Source organism: Acipenser ruthenus, chromosome 48 (assembly GCF_902713425.1).
Source record: "Acipenser ruthenus chromosome 48, fAciRut3.2 maternal haplotype, whole genome shotgun sequence".
Lineage (NCBI taxonomy): Eukaryota > Metazoa > Chordata > Actinopteri > Acipenseriformes > Acipenseridae > Acipenser > Acipenser ruthenus.
In genome coordinates this window covers 5491584-5503632 of record NC_081236.1, presented here as the reverse complement: position 1 = coordinate 5503632, position 12049 = coordinate 5491584, and the positions used below count along the sequence as shown (strand labels likewise).

Sequence of the window (12049 nt, the reverse complement as noted above, 5' to 3'; positions counted from 1 at the left end):
TAGTAAAGGAGAAGCCATACTAATGGGGGATTTCAACTTCCCCCATATAAAATGGGAAAACCCAGTGGGGAGCACGACAGATGAAATTGGAAATGACAAATGACTGCTTCCTAACGCAATTTGTCAAGGCACAGACTAGAAGAGAGGCATGCCTTGATTTCGTCTTTTCAAATAACGAAGACAGAATAACTAAAACAGAGGTCAGAGAGCCATTGGCAAACTCAGACCACAACATGGTCTCATTCGAAGTGATTTTTAAAACCCCAAAAGTAATGACTAAAGCTAAGGTTTACAATTTTAGAAAGGCAAACTATGAAGGTATGAAACAGAGACTAACAGAAGTAGATTGGAGTAAAATAGAGAAAACCTCCACAGAAAAGGCATGGCTCTTTTTCAAAAATGTAGTACTAAAGGTGCAAAACAATTACATCCCAAAAGTAGACAAATCTAAATCTAAAACAAAATGGCCAAAATGGTTTGATAGATCAATTAAAAAAAAATATTCAGCGAAAAAAAGGCACTTTTACAGAGCGTTTAAAAAGGAACAAAAACACAGTACACAGAAAGAGTACTTGGAACTGCAAACACAAGTCAAAAAGGAAGTTAGAAAGGCCAAGAGAGAGATAGAAATCAATATTGCTAAGGGGACTAAAAGCAATTCCAAAATGTTTTTCCAATATTATAACAGCAAGAGAACATTCAAAGAGGAGGTTAAATGTCTAAGAGACACAAAATGGCAAAATCATAGACAAAGAAAAAAAAAATAGCAAATATATTAAAGGATTACTTTTCACAGGTATTTACAAAGGAGGACACTGACAACATGCCCCACATGTCGACCTGTTCCTATCCAGTTTTAAATAACTTTAGCATAACAGAGGCAGAAGTGTTAAAGGGACTAGGAGCTCTTAAAATAAACAAATCCCCTGGGCCGGATGAGATCCTCCCAATAGTACTCAAAGAAATGAGAGAAGTTATTTACAAACCGCTAACCAAGATCATGAAACAGTCTCTTGACACAGGGGTTGTACTGATAGACTGGAAAATTGTAAACGTGATACTGATCCACAAAAAGGGTGACAAAACCGAACCAGGTAACTACAGACCAATAAGCCTGACTTCTATTATATGGAAACTTATGGAAACTATATAAGATCCAAAATGGAAAATTACCTATATGGGAACACTATCCTGGTGATGCAAGATGCTCGGATATATTGTGAGAAGAGTTGAATTTAAATCAAGGGAAGTACTGTTAAAACTTTACAATGCATTAGTAAGACCTCACGTAGAATATTGTGTTCAGTTCTGGTCACTTCGTTACAAAAAGGATATTGCTGCTCTAGAAAGAGTGCAAAGAAAAGCAACCAGAATTATCCCGGGTTTAAAAGGCATGTCGTATCTATTTAGTTTTGAACAAAGAAGACTACGCGGTGATCTGATTCAAGCATTCAAAATCCTAAAAGGTATAGACAATGTCGACCCAGGGGACTTTTTTGACCTGAAAAAAAGAAACAAGGCCCAGGGGTCACAAATGGAGATTAGATAAAGGGGCATTCAGAAAAGAAAATGTTGTTCTTATGTTCTTATGTAGCCTATTTATATATTTGCATTTTAATAGAAGGCAGGGCAGGATCTACCACATTAAGACGGTAGAACCTGGAGAAAGTATGCGGCGTAGCCCAGCTAGCCGCAGTACAGATATCAGACAGCGATATCTGAAGAGGGCCCAAGATGTAGCCAACCCTCTAGAGGAGTGTGCGTCTACCCTCCCAGGCGGGGGCAAGCCAGCACTATCATACGCAGTCGAGACTGTGTCTGCAATCCAATGTGACAGACGCTGCTTAGAGAGGGGCTGTCCTAGGGTCCGTATCCCCTAACAGACAAAGAGGTGTACGTTGACTGTGCATCGTTGATGGTGAGGCCCAGCCAAGCCATATGCTCTGTCACAACTGCTGTGTGGGCCACTGATCTCTCACGCTACTGGGAACAGATCAACCAATCGTCGAGGAGAGGGTCTGTCATGAAAGTATTTGTGATTCCTCGAAATGGAGGAGGTCCCAAGCGGAACTGAAGTGCGTAACCGTTGTGCACGGTGGCGAGCACCCAGGTGTCCGAGGTGCAAGCATGCCAGAAATGCAGCTGGTGTGCCGAAAAGGGGGTCTGAGGCCGCAAGCCTTCAGGGGGCCTGCTGGGGCTGCTGAAGTTGTGGCAATGCAGTTTGGGGCGGTGGCCCTGGAACCGCCTCCTGGGATGCTGGAGTGTGAGCTGGCCACGTCCTGCGTTTCCTCTGCCTGCCGGATGGGCCCGGTTGCTCTCCGCTGCTGTGCCCTGTAGGCGGTGCCTCAGGTCACCCAGTGGAGCCGTGGGAACCGGAACTGTCCTGGTGACAGTCCGAGTCAGAGGGGTTTGCCAGCGGTCGATCTACCCCATGCAGGAGCTCTGGTAGGGAGTAACGCGGCCACCTGCCGAGATGCCTCGCACTCTCGGTGGGATCGCTGCAGGATCTCCTCTACGACTGTCCCAAAAGTATGTCCCGGGGATATGGGCGCGTCTAGCAGCGCAGCTTTATCTGCGTCTGGGAACCCTTGCTTACGACAGCCACAGCTGTCTTAGAGCCACAACCAGACTAGCCAGGCTCCGGCCAAGGGCTTGAAGACCGGAGATCTGGAGCAGCATGCTCAACAGGAGGCGCAATTCTGTGGCCACCGGCTCCGGGAGCATGGTCTCATACAGCACATCGTTCCTATAGGCCGTCTGCATACACGCTGTGTTTGCTAGGCGGGTTACATGTGCCTCCGCTGCATACATCCTCTTGAGGTGTGTCTCTGTAACCCTACAATGCGGGTTCGGGCACACAGGGTCTTGACTAAGCGGAGCCTTGACTAAGGCTGCAATGGTGGAGTCTATTGGGGGGAAAACCCACCAGGCCCAGTTTCTCCGCGCCTTCCAAGGAGGCAAGCTGCGTGCCTTGCTTCAGCATGCTTGGAGCTGAGGCCAGACGATCCCAGGAGTCCGGGAAGGCTGGGAAATTTTGTGGGCGAGAAGCCATCGCTTGCGTCTGAAACACGGACCAACGGGGTTCTGCCACTGGTGTCCAGAGGACTTGCAAAAAAGTTGCAGCGCGTCCTATCAGTGCCGACGTTGAGCTTCATAGCAATGGCACACTGGCTTCCGAGGCCACCTCGGAGCCAGGTTCCACCTCGGCAGAGAGCTCGGGCTCTCCTCTTACCTCCTCCCAGAGGAGAAGGAAGCCTCACCCCAGGAGGCCGCTATAGAGAGTGTGTCCTCCTGTGCCAGCTGGGACGCCTCTTCCCGTTCACCCTGCTCTTCCCTGGGGTGGGGGAGAGAGGGTACGGTACTTGGGGCAGCAGCGGAGCTGGAACTGCAGCCGGGTCCGCAGGTACCTGTCTGGACAGGAGCTCCAGGACGTGGACCATCTGAGCTTTAAGGTCCATGATGTCACTTGTCTGCTTCGAGCGCTTCACCCTTCTTGCTTGCAGAGATGGGGAGCGGCTACGGAAGGCCTGCGTGTGGGGAATGTCCAGCAGGGGGTCCAGGGACAGTCCATGGAGGAGGGGCTCTGAGGCTCCGTGAGCCGCCGATGGTCCGGCCGCAGGGGACGCAGAACTCGCCCCATCCGGTTCTCTAGCTCTGGGGCTGAAAAGCCACGCAGATGCTACAGGCCACCTCACTCTCAAGGGCCAAGGTGGCGTGCTGGATGCTCAAGCTTTGCACACACAGGGTATGCCTGTCTTCCTGAAGGATTTTTGCCCTACAGGACGTGTAAGCGTGCAACCTGGCCTTGCTCGTCATCACGGTGGAGTGTTCAACACCAATTGCAGTGTTTTGTGCACAATGTGCACGGAGCACCACTTGCACTGGTTGAACAGAGCACTGTGATACCAGAAAGCCAAGGGCAATATACGCACTGAGGCACTAGCACCGTGTGCATTGGGCGCTGTGCACACCAGAAAGCCAAGGGCAATAGACGCACTGAGGCACTAGCACCGTGTGCATTGGGCGCTGTGCACACCAGAAAGCCAAGGGCAATAGACGCACTGAGGCACTAGCACCGTGTACATTGGGCGCTGTGCACACCAGAAAGTCAAGGGCAATAGACGCACTGAGGCACTAGCACCGTGTGCATTGGGCGCTGTGATACCAGAAAGCCAAGGGCAATATACACACTGAGGCACTAGCACCGTGTGCATTGGGCGCTGTGATACCAGAAAGCCAAGGGCAATATACGCACTGAGGCACTAGCACCGTGTGCATTGGGCGCTGTGTACACCAGAAAGCCAAGGGCAATATATGCACTGAGGCACTAGCACCGTGTGCATTGGGCGCTGTGATACCAGAAAGCCAAGGGCAATATACGCACTGAGGCACTAGCACCGTGTGCATTGGGCGCTGTGATACCAGAAAGTCAAGGGCAATATACGCACTGAGGCACTAGGACCGTGTGCATTGGGCACTGTGATACCAGAAAGCCAAGGGCAATATACGCACTGAGGCACTAGCACCGTGTACATTGGGCGCTGTGATACCAGAAAGTCAAGTGCAATATACGCACTGAGGCACTAGGACCGTGTGCATTGGGCACTGTGATACCAGAAAGCCAAGGGCAATATACGCACTGAGGCACTAGCACCGTGTGCATTGGGTGCTGTGCACACCAGGCACCGTGTGCACTATGTGCACCGAGTACTGTGCCGCATCGCATACACTTGCACTGAACACAGTGAAAAACAGTGAAAAACATTTGGGGGAGCCCGGTGGAGGAATACACGGCTGGTTGGCTGTTGTTGTTAACAACCACGCTGCAGCTAATCCACAGCATGACCCAGACAAGCAGGGGTGTGCAGTCTATTATACAGACGGGGGACGCGCAGCGGCAGCCAAAAAAACAAGGCCCAATCCAGCTGCCAGATGGCGGCTGGTGGAATCACTCGACAGCGGGGATGCAGCAAGGCCTAGCCCTGTGGAGGAACTGTATTCTCCCAAGAGTGTAGTTTTTAGAGAGGAAAGACACACACACACACTTCTTATAATACTGCACAGGCAGTCACTCACATGCGACAGAGAGTAAACAAAAAGGCAGCCTGCAATGCAAGCGAGCAGGCTGCTGCAAGTGAGGAGACAGAAAAAGAAATTTCAGTTAGTCGTCTTCGAATTGAAAGGGAACGCTGATCACTATGCTTAGCATGTACCTTGCAAGTTGGGCCGGTATTTGAAAAGCATGAAGCACATCTCACTCTGTACCTTGATTCTGACTCTCTTACCATATCTGATGCAGCACTTTGTTGAGCCTGTTTTTTTTAATGTTAATCTTTACTGTCCCACACATCACTTGCCATTTTAGAAAATTTCGCGCAAATTCTGGCAATGTGGTAAATAGGTGCAAGACAAAACGCGTTATGATAATTATTTCTAATATTTACCAACTATGTAATGTATGGCAAACACTGATGTGAATTTTTGCCTTTAAATTCATGTGCAGCAATGGTCATTCGAATATTCAAATAGTTTCTCCATCGCACTAAAGAAAATAATTATTACTTCATAGTAATGATAATTACTCCACACTGCTGTTTTCACATTACAAAAGGAAGGATATTTCAGGACGTTTTGGCCTACAAGTCCTGTATTGCTCTGCGTATTCTTCCACATTGAATTTAAATATCATACGTATGTCATACTTTTCCAATGAAATGGAGCGCTGTTGTCTGCTTGAGCTCTTATTGAGGCGAGCCCCTTATAGTTTATAACTGTCACCTATTTCTTATGTAAGGGTGTTGTATTGAGAAACAACTTGTTTGCAATTGCTTTACCTCGTTCTTTCTTTCTCAGGACGATGGCGTGTCGTTGGCTCTGATCAGCCTGTCCTTGCTTATCCTGGTGATGATGTCATCCTGCCCTGTCACATTTCATCCAGAGTCAGTGCTGTGGACATGGAAGTGAGGTGGTTCAGGGAGAGTTTCGACACGCCTGTTCATTTATATCTGAACCAAAGGGATGAGCTCAGCATACAGAACAGTGACTACTGGGGCCGCACTGCTCTCCCTCCCTCTGCACTGCAGACAGGCAATATCTCTCTGCATCTGAGAAACATCCGGCCCTCTGATAGAGGCGTCTATACCTGCTTTGCTGATGATGGAAGTTGGTTTGAAAACGGACAGACTGAAGTGATAGTCGCAGGTCAGTAATGTTTGATACACACATTGAACACCATTACTAATGTATTACCAGCTCTTGTCTCCATTACAAAACTACCCACGACTGTAATATAAATAATCCAGACTTTCAGAATGCTGAACAAGTTGATGAGCATGACATATACAACAGTATGTACAGAACAGTATAGAATATGAATTACCAAGTTAAAAAAACATGGCAGTGTGATATGCTGTCAGGATGCTGAACAGAAACACAGACTCCCCCTACACCTTCAGAATCTGATATTGTCAATAACCTTTACTTAATAATGTTAATACCAAGTTTCACGACAATCGATTGAGCAGTTCTCTGGATATATAGAGCAATCTGTGAAGTGTGACGTGCATACAGTACATACAACCGCCTCCCCTAGAGCCCCTTCACAGGGCATAATATAATACAGGGGAGCTGGGATCCTCACAGGACTGGATATGTCAGCACTGACACAGTAACTCATAATATAATACAGGGGAGCTGGGATCCTCACAGGACTGGATATGTCAGCACTGACACAGTAACTCATAATATAATACAGGGGAGCTGGGATCCTCACAGGACTGGATATGTCAGCACTGACACAGTACTTCAGTCTATAATAAAGAGAGCAGATAGATACACTGGCTGGTGTGTCTATCTGCGTGTGTCTCACTGTCTCTATTCCCTGACAGCTCTGGGGACCCAGCCCTCAATCTCTATGGACTCTACACAAGGAGAGCAGACCCATCTGGTGTGCAGATCAGAGGGGTGGGACCCTGAACCTGAAGTGATCTGGAGAGACAGGGATGGAAACGATGTGACATCACTGTCCAACACAACAGTGCTGAGAGTCAGTCAGGGGCTCCGCAGTGTCAGCAGCTACATCAAAATCAAACAGCAGTCCAACGTGTTCTCCTGTCTGGTTAGAAGTAAAATACCAAAACCAGACTGGGAATCCAAACTCCACATATCCAGTGAGTATCACATGTTTGTGGATTGAGCCTGACTGACACTGACCATAGATTACAGTAATCATGATGGGACATCAACATCTAAATCAAACACATGAACTAGTGGGCCAGTCAATATCTGAATCAAACACATGAACTAGTGGAGCAGTCAATATCTGAATCAAACACATGAACTAGTGGGCCAGTGTGGCAATGCGCCCCGCCCCTGTGTGCATTTGTGTGTTATGTGTTGTATGGTGCGTGTGTTAATGTTGGTGTATAGTCATTGGTACACGGGATATAAACGGGTCTGTGTTTCACTTGTTTTAAAAATGTATAATTGTATTTAGGCACGGGATTGCACATCACTGCACGTGCATTTAAATTAAGTAATATGCGCGCACGAGGTTGCACGTAATTAATTCACGTGCTGGGATTCAAGTGAATAATTAATTAGTAATTGAATCCCAGCACAACATTATAAATAGATGCACGTTTCATTCACTCGGGGTTGTGTGTTCGGTGAGTGGAGAACGGGATAGGAGACGGAGGTAATATTTGTAATAGTAATAGTAGTTAAATCTGCTCACCGTGTTTTGTCTGTGTAGTCCGTTTTTGTTTGTCTATTTATTTTGGCGTGAAGTGCCGTGTCCTGTGTTTTTGTATGTTTACAACCTTTTTATTTTCTGTTCTGTTTAATTATTAAATGCTGAGCGCGATCACGCACTCAGCTTCATCAAAACCCCAAGTCTCTGTTTATTTCCTGCTTCTGGTCTGACGCCACCCACTCCGGCCGTCTTTGTGACAGCCAGTCAATATCTGAATCAAACACATGAACTAGTGGAGCAGTCAATATCTGAATCAAACACATGAACTAGTGGAGCAGTCAATATCTGAATCAAACACATGAACTAGTGGAGCAGTCAATATCTGAATCAAACACATGAACTAGTGACCAGTTAATATCTGAATCAAACACATGAACTAGTGACCAGTAAATATCTGAATCAAACACATGAACTAGTGGAGCAGTCAATATCTGAATCAAACACATGAACTAGTGGACCAGTCAATATCTGAATCAAACACATGAACTAGTGGACCAGTCAATATCTGAATCAAACACATGAACTAGTGGACCAGTCAATATCTGAATCAAAAACATGAACTAGTGGACCAGTCAATATCTGAATCGAACACATGAACTAGTGGACCAGTCAATATCTGAATCAAACACATGAACTAGTGGATCAGCCAATATCTGAATCAAACACATGAACTAGTGGACCAGTCAACATCTGAATCAAACACATGAACTAGTGGATCAGTGTTGGGAGGAGTGTGTGGAATGCTCACTATGAGGGGTTGTGGCTCAGTGTTGGGAGGGGTGTGTGGAATGCTCACTATGAGGGGTTGTGGCTCAGTGTTGGGAGGGGTGTGTGGAATGCTCACTATGAGGGGTGTGGCTCAGTGTTGGGACGGGAGTGTGGAATGCTCAATATGAGGGGGTGTGGTCAGTGTTGGGAGGGGTGTGTGGAATGCTCACTATGAGGGGTGTGGCTCAGTGTTGGGAGGGGTGTGTGGAATGCTCACTATGAGGGGTGTGGTCAGTGTTGGGAGGGGTGTGTGGAATGCTCACTATGAGGGGGTGTGGTCAGTGTTGGGAGGGGTGTGTGTGTTCCAGTGTGTTGAGCTGCTGTGTTGTTTTTCAGGTGATTTTTTCCCAGGAGTCTCTGGATGGATGGTGGCTTTCTTCTTGACTTTAGCTCTCAGTATTGGAGCCATTCCTCTGCTGGTGATCCAATGGAGAAGAATGGATGGTATGAACTTTATCATTATCATGAGGCATTTCATTTGTAATTGTAAGTGACTCTGCAGCTGATGCATAGTTCACACACCCTAGTCTCTGTAAGTCGCCTTGGATAAAGGTGTCTGCTAAATAAACAAATAATAATAATAATAATAATAATATAACTCTGTGCATTTAAAACATTTCAAACAGGTTTACAATAATATGGACTGTTCTGTTTTTCTTCTAGCCATGGAGAGAAAGCTTGAGCCTATGGGTAAGTAAAGCACTTAATGAAGAGATGCTGAAAACCCATTCCAGGTTTCTGCAGCAGTATCTTAAACTACCACACCCATAAATAAAGACATCCCTGGACCTGAAATCCAGCTCACTAGAAATGATTATAAATATATGTTCTGCAAGTTTAACAACACGTGTATTGTCTCTCTATATTAAAATGACTCTTCCTCTGGTTTTAAGGATCGTATTTGTGAATTGCTTAGAACCTCGTGCCAATGCCTCTCCTGCAGTCCACAGTAACACATTGATAGCTGTCTTATTGATTGTATTCTTGGATCTCTGTGCTGCTGATTCAGCACCGCACATGTTGTTATTGTGTGTTGGTACATTGCAATTGTTTTTATACATTGCAATTGTTATTTTATTGTTTCCAGGACCCTCTTGTAAACGAGACCTGGTTAAATAAATAAATAAATAGATAAATAAAATCTTCTGGTTAAATAAATTAATCTATTCAAATTTATATTTTAAAGTTGGGGTTTTTTTTGACATAAAGGCTTAGGAATATAAATATTTCCTTATGGAGGGATGTTTGAAAATTGTAACAATTTTAGTTTGTATGTTTCATATACTTCCCAGATATCAGATTCATTTTCACATGGGCATCCTGTTAATTTAACTGGTTGTGTTTTTTATACTGCAATTTACTCTGTACTGGAGCTGAAATAACCACACACTGTTCTGTCTGATTCATTTTAATCTGTACTGGAGCTGAAATAACCACACACTGTTCTGTCTGATTCATTTTAATCTGTGCTGGATCTGAAATAACCACACACTGTTCTGTCTGATTCATTTTAATCTGTACTGGAGCTGAAATAACCACACACTGTTCTGTCTGATTCATTTTAATCTGTGCTGGATCTGAAATAACCACACACTGTTCTGTCTGATTCATTTTAATCTGTACTGGAGCTGAAATAACCACACACTGTTCTGTCTGATTCATTTTAATCTGTACTGGAGCTGAAATAACCACACACTGTTCTGTCTGATTCATTTTAATCTGTAGTGGAGCTGAAATAACCACACACTGTTCTGTCTGATTCATTTTAATCTGTACTGGAGCTGAAATAACCACACACTGTTCTGTCTGATTCATTTTTAGCTGCTCAGTGCCTTCTTAAGGAACTTGGTAAGAATTGTTTTATAACTATTTTCAGAATTATCACAAACCTTTCTATCCTTCTATCTGTCTGTGTGTCTGTGTTAGCTTTCTATCCTTCTATCTGTCTGTGTGCCTGTGTTAGCTTTCTATCCTTCTATCTGTCTGTGTGTCTGTGTTAGCTTTCTATCCTTCTATCAGTCTGTGTGTCTGTGTTAGCTTTCTATCCTTCTATCTGTCTGTGTGTCTGTGTTAGCTTTCTATCCTTCTATCAGTCTGTGTGTCTGTGTTAGCTTTCTATCCTTCTATCTGTCTGTGTGTCTGTGTTAGCTTTCTATCCTTCTATCTGTCTGTGTGTCTGTGTTAACTTTCTATCCTTCTATCTGTCTGTGTGTCTGTGTTAGCTTTCTATCCTTCTATCTGTCTGTGTGTCTGTGTTAGCTTTCTATCCTTCTATCTGTCTGTGTGTCTGTGTTAGCTTTCTATCCTTCTATCTGTCTGTGTGCCTGTGTTAGCTTTCTATCCTTCTATCTGTCTGTGTGTCTGTGTTAGCTTTCTATCCTTCTATCTGTCTGTGTGTCTGTGTTAGCTTTCTATCCTTCTATCTGTCTGTGTGCCTGTGTTAGCTTTCTATCCTATCTGTCTGTGTGTCTGTGTTAGCTTTCTATCCTATCTGTCTGTGTGTCTGTGTTAGCTTTCTATCCTTCTATCTGTCTGTGTGTCTGTGTTAGCTTTCTATCCTTCTATCTGTCTGTCTGTCTGTGTTAGCTTTCTATCCTTCTATCTGTCTGTGTGTCTGTGTTAGCTTTCTATCCTTCTATCTGTCTGTGTGTCTGTGTTAGCTTTCTATCCTTCTATCTGTCTGTCTGTCTGTGTTAGCTTTCTATCCTTCTATCTGTCTGTGTGTCTGTGTTAGCTTTCTATCCTTCTATCTGTCTGTGTGTCTGTGTTAGCTTTCTATCCTTCTATCTGTCTGTGTGTCTGTGTTAGCTTTCTATCCTTCTATCTGTCTGTGTGTCTGTGTTAGCTTTCTATCCTTCTATCTGTCTGTGTGTCTGTGTTAGCTTTCTATCCTTCTATCTGTCTGTGTGCCTGTGTTAGCTTTCTATCCTTCTATCTGTCTGTCTGTCTGTGTTAGCTTGCTATCCTTCTATCTGTCTATGTGTCTGTGTTAGCTTTCTATCCTTCTATCTGTCTGTGTGTCTGTGTTAGCTTTCTATCCTTCTATCTGTCTGTGTGTCTGTGTTAGCTTCCTATTCTTCTATCTGTCAGTCACAGTTAGACTAGCTGCTTAATACACAGTGTGAGCTATTACTCAGTGTTATTCAATAGATGATTTTACACCTCACTGTTCAGAATGTAACCCAGCTCTCTTCTTTCACAGAGTCTATGAGACCGGTCCCCAAATCAGGTATGTAGAGTGTGTGGAAATCCACAGTCTGACTCACCCCAGCACAGCCCTGCTGGTTATTGTGTGCTATATATCTTCTGAACTGTAGAAAGTACAGGAGGAGTGATTGTAAAATAATGCTCTCTTTATTTCTGTGTTCTAGAATGGAAGTGGATCCTCAGCTCAGCAGGTATGTGTCTCTTCAATGGATTCCTTTCACAGTGGAGGGTAAAAGAACAGCGAGGAGCCCCGTCTCACTCACTGTGTTTACATCTATATCTACATTCTGCCCCATTTATACCATTTACTTCCAGCTCAGC

At 44.9% G+C, this 12049-nt stretch overlaps 1 protein-coding gene across 1 annotated transcript in view; it reads left to right on the top strand.

Moving 5' to 3' along the window:
- The window catches only part of LOC117404705 (butyrophilin subfamily 1 member A1-like), a 163527-nt gene that overhangs the window by 143980 nt on the left and 7498 nt on the right, over positions 1-12049 (top strand). The window contains exons 4-9 of the mRNA XM_059014624.1: positions 6888-7169; positions 8858-8965; positions 9185-9211; positions 10343-10369; positions 11724-11750; positions 11893-11919. Coding sequence (XP_058870607.1) covers positions 6888-7169; positions 8858-8965; positions 9185-9211; positions 10343-10369; positions 11724-11750; positions 11893-11919 — 498 coding nt within the window. The remainder of the gene's footprint in view (positions 1-6887; positions 7170-8857; positions 8966-9184; positions 9212-10342; positions 10370-11723; positions 11751-11892; positions 11920-12049) is intronic.